The sequence below is a fragment of the Macaca fascicularis genome, chromosome 20 (genome assembly GCF_037993035.2).
Source record: "Macaca fascicularis isolate 582-1 chromosome 20, T2T-MFA8v1.1".
Taxonomy (NCBI): domain Eukaryota; kingdom Metazoa; phylum Chordata; class Mammalia; order Primates; family Cercopithecidae; genus Macaca; species Macaca fascicularis.
Genome location: NC_088394.1, coordinates 5378913 through 5400999, shown reverse-complemented (window position 1 = coordinate 5400999; position 22087 = coordinate 5378913). Strand labels below are relative to the sequence as shown.

Here is a 22087-nt window from a genome sequence, read left to right as displayed (position 1 = left end):
TACTAAAAATACACAAATTTGGCAGGGCGCAGTGGCTCACGCCTATAATCCCAGCACTTTGGGAGGCCGAGCTGGGCAAATCACCTGAGGTCAGGAGTTCGAGACCAGCCTGGCCAACATGGTGAAACCCTGTCTCTACTCAAAATAAAAAATTAGACGAGTGTGGTGGCACACGCCTGTCATCCCAGCTACTTGGGAGGCTGAGGCAGGAGAATCGCTTGAACCCGGGAGGCGGAGGTTGCAGTGAGCTGAGATTGCAACATTGCACTCCAGCCTGGGCAACAGAGTGAAACTCCATCTCAAACAAAAACAAAAACAAACAAAAAACCCACAAAAATTAACTAGGCATGGTGGCGCACGCATGTAGTCCCAGCTGCTCAGGAGGCTGAGGCAGAAGAATCACTTGAACCCAGGAAGTGAAGGTTACAGTGAGCCGAGATTGTGCCACTGCACTCCAGCCTGGGCAACAGAGCGAGACTCCATCTCAAAAAAAAAAAAAAAAAAATTAGCCAGGCATGGTGGCACGCACCTGTAGTCCCAGCTACTCAGGAGGCCAAGATGGGAGGATCACTTGAGCCTAGGAGCTCAAGGCTGCAGTGAGCTGTGATTAGGCCACTACACTCCAGTCTGGGTGACAGAGCAAGACCCCAGGCGACACTGGGAAACCTAAGTCTTACATGTAAGTCACATGGTAGAGAGCAAGACAGAGACACAGTCATGAGATCTCGCTCCCATCCTGCATTTGTCATCTAGAGGATTGCTATCGGACCTAAGAGTTACTGTTATTCCTCGAAATGGTTTTCCTAACACGAGTTGTGGAGTAATCCATCCTTCCTCTACTGGTCATATGCTAAGTTCTTGCAATCTTACATCTGGTCTTCTTGGCCTTTTTTCGTTTTCTTTTTCTTTTTCTTTTTTTTTTTTTGAGATGGAGTCTCACTCTCTCACCCAGGCTGGAGTGCAGTGGTATGATCTTGGCTCACTGCACCCTCTGCCTCCTGGGCTCAAGCAATTCTCCTGCCTCAGCCTCCCAAATAACTAGGATTACAGGCATGTGCCACCATGCCCAGCTAATTTTTTTTTGTATTTTCAGTAGAGACAGGGTTTCGCCATGTTGACCAGGCTTGTCTCAAACTCCTGACCTCAAGTGATCCACCCATGTCGGCCTCCCAAAGTGCTAGAATTACAAGTGGGATCCACCGTGCCCAGCCTTCTTGGCCTATTGATCTGCCTATTCCTACACTAGTTCTACATTTTTTTTTCTTCTTTAACTATTGGTAATACAAACCATTTGTGTGGTTCAAAATCGTAAGATTTTATTTTAGTTTAGTTTAGTTTTTGAGACAGAGTCTCACTCTGTCACCCAGGCTGGAGTGCAGTGGTATGATCTCAGCTCACTGCAACCTCCACCTCCTGGGTTCAAGTGATTCTCCTGCCTCAGCCTTCCTAGTAGCTGGGACTACAGGCGTATGCTGCCACATCTGGCTAATCTTTTTATTTTTTTTAGCGATGGGGCCTTGCCATGTTATCCAGGCTGCTCCTGAAGTCCTGGCCTCAAGGCATCCTCCTGCCTTGGCCTCCCAAAGTGCTGAGATTTTTCCCAAGATGGAGTCTCGCTCTTGTTGCTCAGGCTGGAGTGCAATGGCGCAATCTCAGCTCACTGAAACCTCCGCCTCCCGGGTTCAAGCACTTCTCCTGCCTCAGCCTCCCAAGTAGCTGGGATTACAGGTGCCTGCAACCACGCCCAACTAATTTTTTTGTATTTTTAGTAGAGATGGGTTTTCATCATGTTGGCCAGGTTGGTCTTGAACTCCTGACCTCAGGTGATCGGCCCGCTTCACCCTTCCAAAGTGCTGGGATTATAGGCGTGAGCCACCGTGCCTGGCCAGCAATGAAATCTTGATAGCACAAGAGCCAGGAAGCCGGGACAAGGGTCCTGGGACCAGGGACGTGCTCTGTTTTGGCATGCTTGGCAGGCCTTCATCAGCTTCAGAGTCTTTCTAACAAGTGACAGCTATGGACACACAGGCAGACACTGCAGTCCCCGCTTACCCCCATGCTGGGTGCACGCTGGACATGCTGAATGGAATTGGCTCCAGCTCCATGGAGAAAGGGCACCAAGATGACCCCAGGACATGGTGGCCTGGGCCTCTCTGAAGAGCAGTGTTGGCAGGAAACCTGGTTCCTAGCCAGTGGTGCACAGTCTGAGCACGTACTCCTGCGTGCAGTCCACCCACACTCGGCCCAGCATCTCCAGAGACAGTCAACCCTCCTGTCCACCCCCACTTCATAGGCTGTGAATTGGTTCCCCTTTAATGAGTTCTTTTCCATTCGAGGCTGCCTCAAGTGGGTCCCAGCCTGATTATAGTGTGCCGACCTTAGGGGCAGCCATACGCCATGGGTCTCCTTGGTCCCTTTTCCCCTAGCACACCCCAGTGCATCCCAGCAACAGCCCCCTGACTTGGAAGACTTCATGGAAACAACTTTGGTGGGTTGCTGTTTATTCATTTATTTTTTGAGACCGAGTCTCGCTCTTGTCGCCCAGGCTGGAGTGTAATGGCGCATTCTTGGCTCACTGCAACCTCCGCCTCCCGGGTTCAAGTGATTCTCCTGCCTCAGCCAACTGAGTAGCTGGGATTACAGGCTCTCACCACCCTGCCTAGCTAATTTTTGTATTTTTAGTTGAGTCGGGATTTCACCATGTTGGCCAGGCTGGTCTCAAACTCCTGACCTCAGGTGATCCGTCTGCCTTGGCCTCCCAAAGTGCTGGGATTACAGGTGTGAGCCACTACTCCCAGCCCTTGGTGAGTTTTTTGCTTTTTGCTTTGTTTTCTTGAGACAGGGTCTTTCTGTGTCACCCAGGCTGGAGTCAGTGATGCAGTCATAGCTCACTGCAGCCTCAACCTCCCACACTGAAGCAATCCTCCCCCCTCAGCCTCCCAGCTACAGGCATGTGCCACCACACCTGGCTAATTTTATAAATTTTTTTTTGTAGAGACAGAGTTTTCTTCTGTTGGCCAAGTCTTGAACTCCTGGCCTCAAGCAATCCTCCCTCATTACAGGTGTGAGTCACCGCACCCAAAGCACTAGAATCACAGGTATGAGCCACCACATCCAGCTAATTTTTGTTTGTTTGTTTGTTTTTTGAGAGAGTCTCACTCTGTTGCCCAGGCTGGAGTGCAATGGCGCAATCTCGGCTCACTGCAACCTCTGCCTCCCGGGTTCAAGCGATTCTCCTGCCTCATCCTCCCAAGTAGCTGGGATTACAGGTGTGTGCCACTACACCCAGCTAATGTTGTATTATTATTATATATTTTTTAGACAGAGTTTTATTCTTGTTACCCAGGCTGGAGTTCAATGGCATGATCTGGGCTCACCGCAACCTCTGCCTCCCCAGTTCAAGCGATTCTCCTGCCTCGGCCTCCCGAGTAACTGGGATTACAGGCATGTGCCACCATGCCTGGCTAATTTTGTATTTTTAGTAAAGACAGGGTTTCTCCATGTTGGTCAGGCTGGTCTTGAACTCCCAACCTCAGATGATCCGCCCACCTCAGCCTCCCAAAGTGCTGGGATTATAGGCGTGAGCTACTGCGCCTGGCCTAATTTTGTATTTTTTTAGAAGAGATGGGGTTTCACCATGTTGGCCAGGCTAGTCTCAAACTCCTGACCTCTAGTGATCCACCCGCCTCGGCCTCCCAAAGTGCTGGGATTATAGGCGTCAGCCACCGTGCCCAGTCCCAGCTAATTTGTTTATTTTTGTAGAGATGGGGTTTCCCTGTGTTACCCTGACTTTCTCAAACTCCTGGTCTCAAGTGATCCTCCCACTTCAGCTTCCCAAAGTGCTGTGATTACAGATGTGAGCCACCGCATCCAGCCTAAGTATTTTTTTTATTATCATTTTTTAATTTTTATCACCCAGCCCAAAATGTCAGTAAGTATTTCTACCACTTGGCTCAGGGAAATGTAAGAACATAACAGTTGGCACAAGAAGTTCTCTTGGCCAGGCGTGGTGGCTCACGCCTGTAATCCCAGCACTTTGGGAGGCCGAGGCGGGCGGATCACAAGGTCAGGAGATCGAGACCACGGTGAAACCCGGTCTCTACTAAAAATACAAAAAATTAGCCGGGCGCGGTTGTGGGCGCCTGTAGTCCCAGCTACTCGGGAGGCTGAGGCAGGAGAATGGCGTGAACCCGGGAGGCGGAGCTTGCAGTGAGCCGAGATCGCGCCACTGCACTCCAGCCTGGGTGACAGAGCGAGACTCCGTCTCAAAAAAAAAAAGAAGTTATCTTAATCATTCATTGAGTCACTCAGCAAATGTGATGGGGCCTTCGCTACCCCTGCCCTTCCAGGGGCAGGTGACACAGTGGTCAAAAAGACAAACAGTGTCCAGGCCCTTCTGTTTATATGGATGGGGGGTGGTGGTGGGATTAGTTTGCTTTTCATTGAAGTATAATTTACACACAGTAAAATGCCAGTAAAGTCTCACCGCTTCCCAGCCTCACGTGCATCCCCACCTCCTGCAGAACCTTTGGGAAGGGTCGGAAGGTCTGGATGAGGAATTCTCCCCTTGCCAGCCCTTCTCCAGCCCCCCAGGCCTCCTAACCTTGAACTCATCCACACGAATCTCCAGCTTCTCCACTGCCTTGTCCAAAGTCACGTAGCGATCCTTCATTGCCTGTATTTGGTTGCCCCAAATTATCTCAAGTTCTTCCTCCTAAAAGGGGGAGACACAGACACCCGAGGCCTCTGCTTCTGAGGTCACCATGGCCGGGAAGGGGCCTGAGGGAGGGTTGAGGCCAAGAAGAATGTACCAGGCCAGGATAGGCGCAGTGGCTCATGCCTGTAATCCCAGCACTTTGAGAGGCCGAGGTGGGTGGATCAACTGAGGTCAGGAGTCCGAGACCAGCCTGCCCAACATGGCAAAAGCAGTCTCTACAAAAAATACAAAAATTAGCCGGGTGTAGTGGTGGGCCCCTGCAATCCCAGCTACTCAGGAGGCTGAGGCAGGATAATGGCTTGAACCCAGGAGGCAGAGGTTGCAGTGAGCTGAGATTCCGCCACTGCACTTTGGCCTGGATGACAAAGCGAGATTCCATCTCAAAAAAAAAAAAAAAAAGAAAAAAAAAGAAGGTATCAGACCAGGGTGCCTTCTACCTGCCATTTTTTTTTTTTTTTTTTTTTTTTTTTTTTAGACAGGGCCTTGCTCTATCACCCAGGCTGGAGTGCAGTGGCATGATCTTGGCTCATTGCAGCCTCCACCTCCTAGGCTCAAGTGATCCTCACACCTCAGCCTCCTGAGTAGTTGGGACTATAGCCACACACCACCATGCCTGGATAATTTTTGTTACTTTTTTGTAGAGAAGGGATCTCACTATGTTGCCCAGGCAGGTCTTGAACTCCTGAGCTCAAGTGATCTGCCTGCCTCAGCCTCCTAAAGCGTTGGGATTACAGGTGTAAGCCACCGCACTGGCCCCACCTGCCATCTGAACAGCCACCTGAGACACAGGAGAACCGTGCACCCCTGCCGGGCCCCCCGCACCAGTGGATCCGCTTTGCAAGGCAGCAGCTGCCTTCGTGGCCAGCTCAATTCCCCCCAGCCTCTTTTGCTACAGAACGCAGCTGCACCTGGGAGGGTGGTGGAGTCAAAGAGTCTTCTGTCATCTCACCTCAAGCCATAATTGCCTCAAAAGCCCTTTGCCAGAGACACTAACCTTGAGCTTGGATTTCTGGAGGCTGCTAATCTTTTCTTGCAACATGTCCACTGTTGTCCCAAGGCTGCCAGAGCCTCCCATATTGGCTGAAAGCAGAGGACAGGGTGGCTGCTGAGGACTTGGATGGAGGAAGATGTTTGTGCTGGGCTCCAGCTGCTTCTCTTATGGAGCATCTCAGGCAGCACTGCCCAGTGGAAACGTACTGGGCCTTTCAGCTGGTGTTACTTTTTTATTTATTTATTTACTTACTTACTTATTATTTTTTAATTTATTTTTTGAGACGGAGTCTCGTGCTGTCACCCAGGCTGGAGTGCAGTGGCGCGATCTTGGCTCACTGCAACCTCTGCCTCCCAGGTTCAAGTGATTCTCCTGCCTCAGCCTCCCGAGTAGCTGGGGTTAAAGGCATGTGCCACCATGCCCGGGAAATTTTGTATTTTTAGTAGAGACGGGGTTTCTCCATGTTGGTCAGGCTCATCTTGAACTCGTGGTCTCAGGTGATCCGCCCACCTCAGCCTCCCAAAGTGCTGGGATTACGGGCATGAGCCACCACACCTGGCCACAAGAGTTTTGGAGACTAATTTTGGCATGCCATTTTCCTCAGTTGCCAACTTTAGACCCTAACAGCCTCCTTGCCCTACGATAAGACCTCACTGTACATTCAAGAGAAAAGAATAGACTCGTAAGAGCCAAATGCTTAAGGCAAAGGAATGAATGGCTAATGGTGGAATGTAGATTTTGTTGGTGGAGCCCGATGAAGGACAGGAGGTACTTCTCAAAGGCTGCAGGGAGAGCCCCACTCCCTTGTGCCCTTCCCAGGGCCGGACCAGGCCTACCTAGATAACTTAAGCGCTGGTTCAGGTTGAAGGACAGCTGGGCAAACTCTTCTTTCAGGGAGTCGTGTTTGACAGGTATCTGGGCCATGTGGCTCATGGAATACCTGACAGCCCTCTTCTTGTCTTCAGGGCTTGTGGCCTGCTTGGCAGCCACCATGGCCTGGGACAGGGCTGTATCGGGACTGATGCTGGCAGCAGAGTAGGAGGGAGAGAGGATTTCGTAGTAGATTTCGGAATCATCGCCCAAGGCCTGGGATTCTGTGGCTCCCCGGGAAGGCCCTGCACCCAGGACATCTGCAAAGACCCCTAGGGGCCCAGCTGCAGCCGTGTCTGTTGCAATGGTGGCCATTTTGGTGGCTGGGGAGTCCTTGACCAACTTGGCAGCAACCTTGGCTGTCTGCGCAGCGGAGGATGCGGCGGCTGCATAGGCTGCGGCAGCGGCAGCGGCAATGGCAGCAGTGGTTTTCAGCCGGTGAAAGGCAGACCGGGGAGCCTTAAGCTGTGCTTCCTTGGGGTCCCCCTCCTTGCCAACTCTATCCTTGGGGGCCCCGTCCTTGCCACCTCTATCTTTGAGGACCTCATCCTTGTGAGCTCTATCCTTGGGGGCCCCATCCTTGCCACCTCTATCCTTGGGGGCCCCATCCTTGCCACCTCTATCCTTGGGGGCTCCATCCTTGCCACCTCTATCCTTGGGGTCCACATCCTTGCCGCCTCTATCTTTGGGAACCCCATCCTTGCGAGTTCTATCCTTGGGGGCCCCATCCTTGCGGGCCCTCTCCTGGAGGCCCCTCAGGCTGGGGACATCATTTTCCTCCCCCTTTTCTTGAATAGCTGTGAGCTGGAGGTCTTCTCCCTGGCGAGACTGATATGGCTGGAGTGGTTGAGGCCACGCTGAGGCAAACTCGGTGGCTGGTGGTGGGGCCCTGGAGGGTTGAGGCTGAGTTGGCCGCAGGACACCTAAGTCCCACAAAGGCCAAGAGCCCATCCTGGGCCAGCCTTGGGGAAGAGGCCAGCGTCTTGGGAATGCAGGCCAGCCTCCTGGTGGTGGAGGCTGGGCACCTGGGGCAGGCGCAGGTCCAAGCATAGGCCAAGGTGCTGGCAAGGACCCAGGTGTCACACTGGGCCCTGGGACAGGCCCCAGGGCAGGCACAGGCTCCAGCTCCAGCCCCAGCTCTGGCCCTGGCACAGGTTCAGTCACAGGTGCAGGCCCAGGTGCAAATGCAGTTGCGCGCCCAGGTGCGGACTCAGGTGTGAGGGCCGGAGGCTGCGCTGGCTCCTGGGCACTGCTGAGAGAAACTGCTTGGGCAGATGATGAGTCCTCCGGGAGGAGCTCCGGGACCTCGTAATGCCAGACAGTCTGCAGCAGCTGGGGGTTTTGGACAGGTTCGGAGACCTGGATGGCACGAGTAGCTTCAAGGTACTCGGTGGTCTGGGCCAGGGCAGCCTCTGGGAGCTGATCCATGGACTGCCACAGGTCCAGCTGTGATGAACCAATTTCCTGCAGAAGAGGGGGCCGAGGGGCTCGGCTGGCTTCCATCCCCACCTCCCACTCTCAGCCACCCGCCCGCTCCTCAGCTTCCTGCTAACCTCCCCTTCCTTCCTCACTCACCGAAGCGAACATGGCCTCATGGAGGCCACTCCAGAGCACCATGTCCTCGGTTTTGGGGATGGTTTGAAACTTATTCTGGAGAGAAGCCTGCAGGGTAGGGGTAGAAAATGAAGGGTGTGAGCCTGGAGGGGGCAGTGCCCCCCACACCTGCAAAGAAACCTTTCCAGGCTGCGTTCTCCTTCTTGACCCTCCCTACCCTCAGCACCCAGGACACGGGAGGAGTGGGCCTCACCACTTCCCGCTGCAGTGAGATCATCTTCCGGTTCTGTATTTTGAAGTCTTCAGCGAAGATATCCATTCTTTCCGGGTGTACCTGTCAAAGGAACTGAGTCTATGGACTGGGGGTCCAGGTTCTGTCCCGCCCCTGCCTTTTCCTGCAGCTCTAGGTGACTAAGAGCTTGAGAAGGAAGAACAGGTTCCAAACCCAGTGCTTCCCAGGGAGTGGGAAAGGGCTCCATGGGCAAACAAGTTTGGGAAATGCTGGGATTAAAAGCATGTCAGGCCAGGCACAGTGTCTCATGTCTGTAATCCCAGCACTTTGAGAGGTCAAGGTGGGTGGATTGGCCGGGCGCGGTGGCTCACGCCTGTAATCCCAGCACTTTGGCAGGCCGAGGCGGGCGGATCACAAGGTCAGGAGATCGAGACCACGGTGAAACCCCGTCTCTACTAAAAATACAAAAAATTAGCCGGGCGCCTGTAGTCCCAGCTACTCAGGAGGCTGAGGCAGGAGAATGGCGTGAACCCAGGAGGCGAAGCTTGCAGTGAGCCAAGGTCACGCCACTGCACTCCAGCCTGGGGGACATAGCGAGACTCCGTCTCCAAAAAAAAAAAAAAAAAAAAAAAAAAAAAAAAAGGTGGGTGGATCACTTGAGATCAGGAGTTCGAGAGCAGCCTGGCAAACATGGTGAAACACCGCCTCTAGGAAAAAGAGAAAAATTAGCTGGGCCTGATGGCATGAGCCTGTAATCCCAGCTATCGGGAGGCTGAGGCAGGAGAATCACTTGAACCCAGGAGGCAGAGGTTGCAGTGAGCTGAGATCGTGCCATTACACTCCAGCCTGGGCAACAGAGTGAGACTTTGTCTCATAAATAAATAAATAGCATTTCAACAAGTTTCTGTATTGCAGGACTTCCCAGAGTGTTGAATGAGCAAAAGCACATTAAGAATCTCCAAGAGGGCCAGGCACAGTGGCTCACGCCTGTAATTCCAGAACTTTGGTAGGCTGAGGGGGGTGGATCACGAGTTCAGGAGTTCAAGACCAGCCAGACCAATGTGGTGAAGCCCCTGTCTCCACTACAAATACAAAAATTAGCCAGGCATGGTGGCTCGCACCTGTAATCCCAGCTACTCAGGAGGCTGAGGCAGGAGAATCGCTTGAACCCGGGAGGCAGATGTTGCAGTGAGCTGAGATCATGCCACTGCACTCCAGCCTAGGTGACAGAACAAGACTCCATCTCATAAAAAAAAAAAAAACAAAAAAAACACCTCCAAGAGACAGGCCAATAAGGCATTGTTTTTCTTTTCTTTTCTTTTTTTTTTTGAGACAGAGTCTCGCTTTGTTGCCCAGGCTGGAGTGCAGTGGCGCGATCTCGGCTCACTGCAAGCTCCGCCTCCTGGGTTCACGCCATTCTCTTGCCTCAGCCTCCGAGTAGCTGGGACTATAGGCACGCACCACCATGCCTGGCTAATTTTTTGTATTTTTAGTAGAGATGGGGTTTCGCCGTGTTAGCCAGGATGGTCTCGATCTCCTGACCTTGTGATCCGCCCACCTCGGCCTCCCAAAATGCTGGGATTACAGGCGTGAGCCACCACGCCCGGCTCCCCCGACCCTTTTTTTTTTTGAGACAGAGTCTTGCTCTGTCACCCAGGATGGAGTGCAGTGGCACAATCTTGGCTCACTACAATCTCCGCCTTCTGGGTTCAAGTGATTCTCATACCTCAGCCTCCCAAGTAGCTGGTGTTAAAGGTGCCTGCAACCATACCCGGCTAATTTTTGTATTTTTAGTTGAGACAGGGGTTTCACCATGTTGGCCAGGCTGGTCTCAAACTCCTGAACTCAGGTGATCCGCCCGCCTCGGCCTCCCAAAGTGCTGGGATGACAGGCGTGAGACACCAGGCCCGGCCGAGAAGGCACTGTTTTTCTAACAGCTTTGTCTAAGGGGCCCTTTGGAGTAGCTCATGATGCAACTCTAGCGCTCTGTCTGCTTAGATGGGAGCCATCCAGCCCATGACTGAAGCTCCCACAGTTGCCACGATGAGCAAATACAGGCCCTGATCTGTGAAGCCGGGACAGTACAGAAAGTTACACTATTTGGGGGAAGTTGTTAAACCTGGGGGTGTGGAGACCTGGCTTCCAACCCCAGCTGTGACTCATCAGTTGTGACAGGGACAGCTGCCTCATGGCTCAGGGACTTCCATGCATGGTAGGGTGTTAGAACGTACTTGGCTGATGGTTTTTGGTGACAGAAGGAGCTTGTATGTAAGCCTGCACTATTACGATTATTCCACTTTCCATGTGGACAGAGCTTTCCAGAGGGGGAAGAGGTTTTCTTTTTGCTAAGCTGGTGGAATATAAGTCTGGTGTTGCCAAGACTTGGGGAGCGCCTGCCTGAGAATGAAGCCAACTGGGAGGAAAGCTTCACTGAGAGATGTCAGTATTGCATGAGTACCTAGATCTGGCCGTCCCTGGACCTTTTAGTAAATGAGACAATAAATCCCTTATTTTGCCTAATCCAGGATGAACTTGACTTCTGTCACTTATCACTAACGTTTTAACACAGTGGGGTAGAAAGCATGGAGGGGTCAGCCGGGTGTGGTGGCTCACACCAGTAATCCCAGCACTTTGGGAGGCTGAGGTGGGTGGATCACGAGGTCAGAAGTTCGAGACCAGCCTGGCCAACATGGTGAACCCGTCTCTACTAAAAATACAAAAATTAGTCAGGTGTGGTGGTGTGTGCCTGTAATCCCAGCTACTCGGGAAGAGGAGGCAGGAGAATCACTTGAACCCAGGAGGCAGAGGTTGCAGTGAGCCGAGATCACGCTATTGCACTCCAGCCTGGGCAACAGAGTGAGACTCCATCTTAAAAAAAAAAAAAAAAAAAAAAAGAAAGAAAGAAAAGAAAGCATGGAGGCGTCACAGAGAAGTCAGTGGCACTGGCCAATTGGAGGGGCCACGTGAGCACGCCCTCACAGTTGCACTCTTGGCCTAAGAGTAAGCTTCCTAGATTTTCCTCATTGCTCCAACCCCCAGAGGCCTGAGCGACACAGCTGGCACGGAGGATGACAGGGAGCGCCTACCTTGTCAAGCATGTTCTTTAGCATGTCCACTTCCTTCCTAAGGGCTTTGACGGTGACCTGGAGTGCATGAAGATCAGTGAGCAAGTCCTGCAGGGTCTGCATTGACTGCAAAAGAAGAGGAGAAAATGTGAAGCCGGGTATGGCTGGGGGAGAGGGTAAGTGAAGTGCAGAAGCTTTCTGACGATAGCCGTTGTTCAAGAGGTCCTCCTGGCTCTCCCAAGCCTAGACTGGAATCTACAAGGGGGCCAGGAGATGCTACTAAAGTCAACAGTGCTCTGATCTCCAAGTGGCCTGGATGAGAAGGAGGCAGCTCTGTATTTGAATATATCCAGAAACCAGGAGTTACTCATCATGAAGCATTTCGCCCTTTCTTGTATGACAGATGTCAGCCAGGGAGGAAGCACAGCCCATCGCTGGGCAGGAGCCACTGGAGGATCAGGAGCAGGAGAGACAGGGTTGCATTTGCTTTTTGTTTCTAAGTTGGAGTCTCACCCTGTGGCCCAGGCTGGAGTACAGTGGCGCGATCCCAGCTCACTGCAACTTCCACCTCCTGGGCTCAAGTGATTCTCCTGCCTCAGCCTCTGAGTAGCTGGAACCACAGGTGTGCATCACCACGCCCAGCTAATTTTTTGTATTTTATTTTATTTTTTTTTTGGTAGAGATGGGGTTTCATCACGTTGCTTAGGCTGGTCTTGAATTCCTGACCTCAGGTGATCCACCTGCGTCAGCCTCCCAAAGTGCTGGGATTACAAGTGTGAGGCACCGCATCTGGCCTGTACTTAACAATTTTAAAGGATCTCTCAGGCCCATGTGGAGCCTGGCTCTGGGAGGGCAAAAGGGGAAGCAGCCTGCCTGCAGAACTGATTGCTTGCTGTGGGGAGAAATCCTCACACATCTGGTATCAGAAGTCTGTTGCGAGCTGGGCACGGTGGCTCATGCCTATAATCCCAGTACTTTGGGAGACCGAGGGGGGCAGAACACAAGGCCAGGAGTTCAAGATCAGTCTGGCCAACGTGGTGAAACCCCATTTCTACTAAAAATACACAAAAACTTAGCAGGGCCTGGTGTTGCGTGCCTGTAATCCCAGCTACTCGGGAAGCTGGGGCAGGAGAATCACTTGAACCTGGGAGGCAGAGGCTGCAGTGAGCCGAGAACGCACCACTGCACTCCAGACTGGACAACAAAGTGAGTCTCTACCTCAAAAAAAAAAAAAAAAAAAAAAAGCATGTTGTGAGAGTAGTGTGAAAGAAACTGAGTTTTTTCCCACTCAGAGGGCCAATGTATCTAGAAGATGTAATAATTATAAACATACATGCACTTAACAACAGAGCCCTTTATAAAATACATGAAGGAAACAATGACAGAACTGAAAGTGTAACTGAAAAGCACGTTGGTTGCTCGCTGCATTGCAGGGTTCAGTTACCATGAGCAAGGTCTGGTACCAAAAATAAAGTGAATTTATTCTGAAGCTAGCTTGGGGAAGGGGCGCAAAGCGCCCTGGCCTAACATGCCGCTTCACTTCTGGAGCAAAATGTGGGCACTTTAAAGAGGTAGAGGATACAGCCAGCAAGGGTAGGGGTCTCCTTGTGAGCTTGATGTCTTATCTACTGGGCAGCTGAGTTGGCACCTTCCTGGGAAGAAGTTGTAAAAGTGGCCAAGTGGGCACGCTTTCAACGTGCCCTCTTGGTGAGTGTGAGCTCCCAGGCAACCCCTGAAGGGTGAAAGTTCCCAGGTGAAAGTCCTATAGGGGCCATGCTTTGGTCTCTAAATCTGTCTCTTAACTCTCCAGGAGTTACATGAACTTGCCCTGTAGGGAGTGACTGGTGAAGGGGCGGGTCAAAGACTATCTTTGCTTTTTTTTTTTTTTTGAGACAGAGTCTCACTCTGTCACCCAGGCAACCTTCACCTCACAGGTTCAAGTGATTCTCCCACCTCAGTCTCCCAAGTAGCTGGGACTACACGGGCATGCCACCATGCCCCTCTAATGAAGTTTCACCATGTTGGCCAGGCTGATTTCAAACTCCTGACCTCAAGTGATCCGCCCACCTCGGTCTTCCAGAGTGCTGGGATTACAGGCATGAGCCAACTCACCAGGCCTCTCTTTGCATTTCTAAAGGGCTAAATAGGAGGTGGGGAGCAGTGGGGAAGGAGAAAGGAAGAAAAAATAATTTTAAAAATAAACTCTCTTAGAAAAATGGGGGTACTCATTTACAAAAGGAGAAATAGTTAATTCACAAGAATAGTTCAAGACTTCAATATCCTATTTTCAATAATGAATAGAATAACTAAGACAAAGTCCAGCACGCTGGCCCACGCCTGTAATCCCAGCACTTTGGGAGGCTGAGGCCAGTGAATCTCAAGGTCAGGAGTTTGAGACCAGCCTGGCCAGGATGGTGAAACCCTGTCTCTACCAAAAATATAAAAATTAGTCAGGTGTGGTGGTGTTGGCTTGTAATCCCAGCTACTTGGGAGGCAAGAGGTAGGAGGATCACTTGAATCTGGGAGGCAGAGGTTGCAGCAAGCCAAGATCATGCCACTGCTCTCCAGCCTGTGTGACAGAATAAGACCCCATCTCAAAAAAACAAAACCCAAGATAAAAAGAACAGTATCCTGGGTGCAGTGGCTCACACCTCTAATCCCAGCACTTTGGGACGCTGAGGCAGGTGGATCACTTGAGCCCAGGAGTTTGAAACCAGCCTGGGGAACACAGTGGTCTCCCATCTCTACAAAAAATACCAACATTAGACAGGCATGGTAGCACATGCCTATAGTCCCAGGTCCTTGGGAGGATGAGATGGGAGGATCACCCTAGCCCAGGATGTGGAGGCTGAAGTAAGCTGTGATTGCACTACTGCCCTCCAGCTTGGGTGACAGAGTGAGACCCTGTCACACACACACAAAGAAAGTAAAAGTAAAAAAGAACAGCAAGAGGCTGGGTTCAGTGGCTCACACCTGTAATCTCAGCACTTTGGGAGGCTGCGGTGGAAGAATGGCTTGAGCCCAGGGGTTCCAGACCAGCCTGGGCAACAAAGGGAGACCCTGTCTCTATAAAATAAATAAAATTAACAAAACAAAAGGCCAGCAAGAAAAGAGAAGATTTGAACAATGCTATAAACCAACTAGATGTAACAGATATTTACAGAATACCCCACTCAACAATGGTAGAATACATATTATTCTCAAGCGCACATAGAATGCTCTCCAGGGTAGACCATATGGTAAGGCCATAAAACAACCCTTAACAAATTTCAAAAGGACTGAAAGTATGCAAAATACATACACTGACCACAACGGAATTAAATTAGAAAGCAACAGAAGAGGCCAGGTATGGTGGCTCATGCCTGTAATCCCAGCACTTTGAGAGCTTGAGGCAGGCGTATCATGTGAGCTCAGGAGTTCCAGACCAGTCTGGGCAACAGAGTGAGATCTCTATAATTCAAAAATAAAATAAAACAGTTCTTGGATTGCCAATGGCTCCCATAAATATGGCTTAAAACAAACAAACAAAAAACAAAAACGGGCTGGGCACGGTGGCTCACACCTGTAATCCCAGCACTTTGGGAGGCCACAGCGGGCAGATCATGAAGTCAGGAGATCGAGACCATCCTGGCCAACATGGTGAAACCCCATCTCTACTAAAAATACAAAAATTAGCTGGGCCTGGTGGTGCACGCTTGTAGTTCCAGCTACTTGGGAGGCTGAGGCAGGAGAATTGCTTGAACCCAGGAGCAGAGGTTGTAGTAAGTCAAGGTCATGCCATTGCATTCCATCCTGGTGACAGAGGAAGACTTCGTCTCAAAAAAAAAAAAAAAAAAAAAAAAAGGCAACAGAACAAACTATTGAAAATTCACAAATACATAAAAATTAAAAAAACATTCTACTAAATAACAAATATGTCAAAGAAGAAATCACAATAGAAATTAGAAACTAGTTTGAAATGAGTTAAAATGAAAGCACAACACACCAGAACTTATGGGATGCAGCTAAAGTGGTGATTAGAGAGAAATTCATTGCTGTAAGTGAGTATATTAACAAAGAAAGATCTTGAATCAATAACTTAACCTTCCACCTTAAGACACTGGGACAAAGTAAAGCAAACTGAACCTAAAACAAATAGACATAAGAAAATAACAAAGAGTATGGTGAAATTAATGAAATAGAGGATGAAAAAAATAGTAGAGAAAAATCAATGAAACTAAACACTGGTTAATTGAAAAGGTCAACAAAATTGACATACTTTTAGCTAGATTGGCCAAGAATCAGACTCAAATTATTAGAATCAGAAATGAAAGAGGGGACATTCTATTGACTCTACAGAAATAAAAAGGATTATAAAGAAATACTAATAAACAATTGCATGCGGACAAATTAGATAATTTAGGTGAAATGGACAAATTCCTAGAAAGGCACAGACTATTAAAACTGACTCAAGAAGAAATAGAAAATCTGAATAAACCTATAACAAGTGAAGAGATTCAAGTCATAATAAAAAGTACCTTTTGTGCTTCAAAAGACACCAGCAAGAAAATGAAAATAAAACCCACAAAATGGGAGAAAACCTCATTTTGCAAATCATATATCTGACCCAATATATCCAGAATATATAAAGAACTCTTACAACTGGATGATACAAATAACCCACTTAAAAATGGACAAAGATCTGAATAGACATTTCTCCAAAGACGATGTGCAAATGGCCAATAAGCACATAAAAAGAAAAGATGCTCAACGTCCATCGTCATCAGGGAAATGAAAATCAGAACTACAATGGGATACCACTTCAAACTCTGTAGGATGGTCAGAATCGAAAGTCAGATAATAAGTGCTGTTAACCACAAGGAGAAACTGTAATTCTCATACACCGCTGGTGGGAATGTAAATTGTGCAGCCATTTTAGAAGTCAGTGTGGCAGTTCCTCACAAGATTATACAGATACCAGATGATCACCAATTCTAATCCTAGGTATATTCCCAAAAGAAATGGAAACATAGGTCCATACAAAAACTTGCACACATGGGCCAGGCGTGGTAGCTCACGTCTGTAATCCTACTGCTTTTGGAGGCCAAGGTGGAAGACTGCTTGAGGCCAGGAGTTCAAGACCAGTGTGGGCAACACAGCAAGACCACATCTCTACATAAAACGTAAAAATTAGCCAGGCATGGTGGCAAGCGCCTGTATTCCCAGAAATTTGGGAGGCAGAGGTGGGAGGATCGCTTGAGATCAGGAGTTTGAGGCTGCAGTGAGCTATGATGGCACCACTGAACTCCAGCCAGGGCAACAGAGCAAGACCTTGTCCCTAAAAACAAAACAAAAGTTTGTACATGAATGCTTATAGCAGCATATTCATAACAGTCAAAAGGTGGAAACAAGGCCGGGTGTGGTGGCTCATGCCTATAATCCCAGCACCTCGGGAGGCCAAAGTGGGTGGATCACCTGAGGTCAGGAGTTCGAGACGAGCCTGGCCAACATGATGAAACCCCGTCTCTACCAAAAATACAAAAATTAGCTGGGCGTGGTGGTAGGCACCTGTAATCTCAGCTACTCGGGAGGCTGGGGCACAAGAATCGCTTAAACCCAGGAGGTGGAGGTTGCAGTGAGCCAAGACTGTGCCACCGTACTCCAGCCTGGGCGACAGAGTGGGATTCCGTGCATCTCGCATGGAGATCGCAGTGGTGCCATCTCAGCTTACTACAACCTCCGCCTCTGTGTGATATGCAGTAAGAGGTTTCTCACCCAAGATCTACCTGCTGCCTCACATGTGGGGGACATGCTCTGGACTCCTGTCCTGGGGCAGAAGGGGCAGGAGAGAGAGCTGTGGGGAAAGTGGCTCAGGTCTTGTTTCTGCCCAGGGTGACTGGGCCACATTCAGAGCTTAGATGCAGCTGAATTCAAGGGAAAGTGAGTTCCCGACGGCTGCCCTTCCAGAAGCTGACCCCTGCCATAGTCCTCGAAGCAGGGCTTGTCCAAACCTGCTCGCTCTCTCTCTCACGAGGGCTTCAAGGATGCTGGGGTTGAGCTAGGGCCCAAAGGCCTTAAGAGGCCTGAAAAAGGGGCTAAAGCAAACACCACCTCAGACAAGCAGCTAGACTTGTCTACACGGTCACATCCAGGACTTTGGAAAATAGGAATGCTAATGTTTCCCTCCATGGAAGCGAGGAATGTGACAGCACTTCACGACACTCTGTGAAGGTGACACCAACCTCATCTGAGTGTTCGTTACCATTACTGCAATTATAGCAACCTTGGTACTCTAACACCCCAAAGGGTCTTCCACACCTTTAAGCAATGTTACGAAATAGTGAAAATCCAGTTTTTATTTGTAATTTATTTATTTATTTATTTATTTATTTATTTATTTATTTTGAGATGGAGTTTTGCTCTGTTGCTCAGGCTGGAGTGCAGTGGCACGATCTCGGTTCACTGAAATCTCTACCTCTCGGGTTCAAGCAGCTCTCCTGCCTCAGCGTCCCGAGTGGCTGGGACTATAGGCACGCGCCACCACGCCCAGCTAATTTTTGTATTTTTCGTAAAGACAAGGTTTCACCATGTTGGCCAGGCTGGTCTGGAACTTCTGAGCTCAGGTGATCCTCCTGCCTCAGCCTCCCAAAGTGCTGGGATTATAGGCGTGAACCACCACTCCCAGCCTTAAAATCCAATTTAAATGTGAAATCATTTTAACCTGAGCAATATACAGCAGGTGCTTTGTAGTTCCTGGGGGAGTAAAATGGGGAGGGAGTTTAGAAATAAAGAAAGCAACAACAGGTTGTTAGCATCCCCCTTAGACCGGATCCCCCTCCCAGGGACTTCCTGGACACTGTGCATGCAGATGGCATCACCTGAGCTGCAGACGCTATGTGCACATATCCAACCAAGTCTGACAATGGCCAAGAACAAATCAGGAGGGCAGAAGTCCAGGAACAGACTTCATAAAGCCAGCCAAAAACACTTTAAGGCTAAAAACAAAGCAAAACCAGTTACCGCTAATCTTTTTTTCTTCTTTTTTTTCGGCCTCTAAAAGTGCTGGGATTATAGGTGTGAGCCACCATATCTGGCAGTTACCACTAGTCTTTTTTTTTTTTTTTTTTTTTTTTTTTTTTTTTGAGACGGAGTCTCACGCTGTTGCCCAGGCTGGAGTGCAGTGGCGCGATCTCGGCTCACTGCAAGCTCCGCCTCCCAGGTTCCCGCCATTCTCCTGCCTCAGCCTCCTTAGTAGCTGGGACTACAGGCGCCCGCCACCGCGCCCGGCTAATTTTTTGTATTTTTAGTAGAGACGGGGTTTCACTGTGGTCTCGATCTCCTGACCTTGTGATCCGCCCGCCTCGGCCTCCCAAAGTGCTGGGATTACAGGCTTGAGCCACCGCGCCCGGCCACCACTAGTCTTAAGACAAATGTTATGATTTAAAAGTCAACAGAGGCCAGGCACGCTTGTAATCCCAGTTACTCAGGAAGCTGAAGCAGGAGAATCGCTTGAACCTGGGAGGCAGAGGCTGCAGTAAGCCAAGATTATGCTGCTGCCCTCCAGCCTGGGCAACAGAGTGAGACTCCATCTCAAAAAAAAAAAAAAAAAAAAAATGGTTAACAGAGGGTGGGCACAGTGGCTCAAACCTATAATCCCAGCACTTTGGGTCGAAGTGGGAGGATTACTTGAGCCCAAGAGTTCGAGACCAGCCTGGGGAACATGGCAACACCCTGTCTCTACAAAAAATACAAAGATTAGTTAGTGTGGTGGCACAGGCCTGTAGTCCTACCTATTCAGGAGGTTGAGGTGGTAGGATTGCCTCAAGGGTTGAGCCCGGGAGGTTGAGGCTGCAGTGAGCTGAGATCGTGCCACTGCACCCCAGCCAGGGCAAAAGAGTGAGACCCTGCCTTAAAAATAAAAACAAAAAAAATTAACAGAGTGAATAAAGGTTTTGTAAATATATAAAAGAACTTGCACACTTCTCAAAAGGCTTTTCTCTTTTTTTTTTTCAGTTTGAGACAGTCTTGTTCCATTGTCCAGGCTGTAATATTAATAATAGCTCACTGCAGCCTCGACCTCCCAGGCTCAAGCAATCCTGCCTCAGCCTCCTGAGTACCGGGACTACAGGCACACCACCATGCCCAGCCCATTTTGAAATTTTTTGGTACAAAGGGAGTCTTGCCATGTTGCTCAGGCTGGTCTTAACTCCTGGGCTCAAGCGATCCTCCCACCTCAGCCTCTCAAAGTGGTGGGATTACAGGCATGAGCCACCGCACCCGGCAATCCTTTCTCTTGAACATCTGTAGAAAGAACTGATTCCCCATTGGCATCATGAAAGTGAACCAGTTAATGTTGAAGAAGCTGCAGGATTAATGGCTTAGTTGTAATGCAGTGGTGATGCATCTAATTCCCTCAAAAAGATCAATAAATTAAAGGTTTTCTACAATTTTAAAAAATCCCCTAAGCCTTGGACCCACAATGTTATGGAAACAGGGTTAGACGAAACAGTTTCAACAACAAGCAGCTGACATCATCCCTGGTATTCTCCTGTGAGGCCAGCAGCAAGCGGTTATCACTACAGGGGAGAAAAACCGAGGCCTAGCCGGGCGCGGTGGCTCACGCCTGTAATCCCAGCACTTTGGGAGGCTGAGGCGGGCGGATCACGAGGTCAGGAGATCGAGACCATAGTGAAACCTTGTCTCTACTAAAAATACAAAAAATTAGCCGGGCGTGGTGGCGGGTGCCTGTAGTCCCACCTGCTCGGGAGGCTGAGGCAGCAGAATGGCGTGAACCCAGGAGGTGGAGCTTGCAGTGAGCTGAGATCCGGCCACTGCACTCCAGCCTGGGCAACAGAGCGAGACTCCGTCTCAAAAAAAAAAAAAAAAAGAAAAAAGAAAAACCGAGGCCTGAAGGAGGCAGACGGGGACCTGCGAAAGGAACACTGTAAAACACATTTGCCAGGTGACCCCTAGGCAGCCTCACTAGTCGGTGGGTGCAGACAGTAAACTATGCAGTTTGCACCATTCTAGAACCAGCTGCCATGGCAACCCTCTTGAATGGGTCATTGTGGGAACCTTGGGCAACTTCAGTCAGGCTGGGACAAGGCAAGATTCTCTAATGACAGGGACATTCCTCAGCGGCGCACAGTCCTGAAGGCTGTACAGCTAGGTCTGAACCTGTCCACGAGTGCCTTTTGTGAGCTGGGTGGGTTGCCCTGTTGACCTGCTTTTTAGAAGCCTTCATCCATCAAGGCAGGCCAGGGGGCAAGCTGCCTCTGGGGCATCGCCACCTTGGATCCTGGTATCCACCCATCCTGCCTGCAAGGCCCTCATAACTTGCCCTCGGCCACCCCCGGCAGACCTGCCTCTAGTAACAATTTTTGTCTTAAAGTCTGTCTTGTCTGAGAAGATCCCACTCTCCTCTGGTCACTGCTTGCAAGGAATATCTTTTTTTATTGTTTTGAGATGGAGTTTTGCTTTTGTTGCCCAGGCTGGAGTGTGGTGGCACGATCTCAGTTCACTGCAAATTCCGCCTCCCGGGTTCAAGCGATTTTCCTGCCTCAGCCTCCCAAGTAGCTGGGACTACAGGCATGCGCCACCACACCCAGCTAATTTTGTATTTTTAGTAGAGACGGGTTTCTCCGTGTTGGTCAGGCTGGTCTTGAATTCCTGACCTCAGGTGATCCTCCCACCTCAGCCTCCCAAAGTGTTGGGATTATAGGGGTGAGCCACTGTGCCCCGCTGGAATATCTTTTTATATCATTTTACTTTTAAACTATTTGTGTCTTGTCTTTTTTTCGCAGAGACAGGATCTCACTCTGTCACCCAGGCTGGAGTGCAGTGGAGCGATCAGAGCTTACTGCAATCACCAACTCCTGGGCTCAAGTGATCCTCTTGCCTCAGCCTCCCAAAGAGCTGAGATTACAGGTGCATGCCACCGTGCCTGGCCCTATTTGTGTCTTTGAATCTTAAGTGTGTCTCTTGCAAGCAGCATATAGTAGTTGGGTCATGTTTTTTGGTTTGTTTTTTATCTATTCTGCCAATCTCTGCTTTTTTTGTGTGATAAAATACACATAATATTAAAGTATAAAAATATAAAAATATTTTAGTATTGGCCAGGTGCAGTGGCTCATGCCTGTAATCTCAGCACTTTGGGAAGCCAAGGCGGGTGGATCACAAGGTCAGGAGATCAAGACCATCCTGGCCAACATGGTGAAACCACGTCTCAACTAAAAATACAAAAATTAGCTGGGTGTGGTGGCGGGCACCTATAGTCCCAGCTACTCAGGAGGCTGAGGCAGGAGAACTGCTTGAACCTGGGAGGCAGAGGTTGCAGTGAGCCAAGACCGCACGACTGCACTCCAGCCTGGGCAACAGAGTGAGACTCCATATCAAAACCAAATATATATATACATAATATATTATATATATATATAATAAAGATGCAAAGAAAAATTAGCCAGGCGTGGTGGCATTTCCAGCTACTCAGGAGGCTGAGACACGAGAATCACTCGACCCTTGGAGGCAGAGGTTGCAGTGAGCAGAGATTGCACCACTGCACTCCAGCCTGGATGACAAAGTGAGACTCTGTCTCAAAAAAATAAAAATAAAATAAAAATGAGGTGTACCATTTGATGGCATTTGGTACACGGTACACTATCTACTTCCAAGACACTTCA

General features: G+C 49.6%; 1 protein-coding gene across 3 annotated transcripts in view; it reads right to left on the bottom strand.

The window, feature by feature from the left end:
• C20H16orf96 (chromosome 20 C16orf96 homolog) overlaps window positions 1-22087 on the bottom strand; it is a 52320-nt gene that overhangs the window by 16940 nt on the left and 13293 nt on the right. For all 3 annotated transcript variants that reach the window (XM_065536902.2, XM_065536901.2, XM_065536903.2), the window contains exons 3-8: window positions 11451-11555; window positions 8386-8466; window positions 8154-8240; window positions 6545-8042; window positions 5712-5797; window positions 4604-4714 (exon numbers count right to left, since the gene is read on the bottom strand). In XM_065536902.2, coding sequence (XP_065392974.1) covers window positions 4604-4714; window positions 5712-5797; window positions 6545-8042; window positions 8154-8240; window positions 8386-8466; window positions 11451-11555 — 1968 coding nt within the window. The remainder of the gene's footprint in view (window positions 1-4603; window positions 4715-5711; window positions 5798-6544; window positions 8043-8153; window positions 8241-8385; window positions 8467-11450; window positions 11556-22087) is intronic.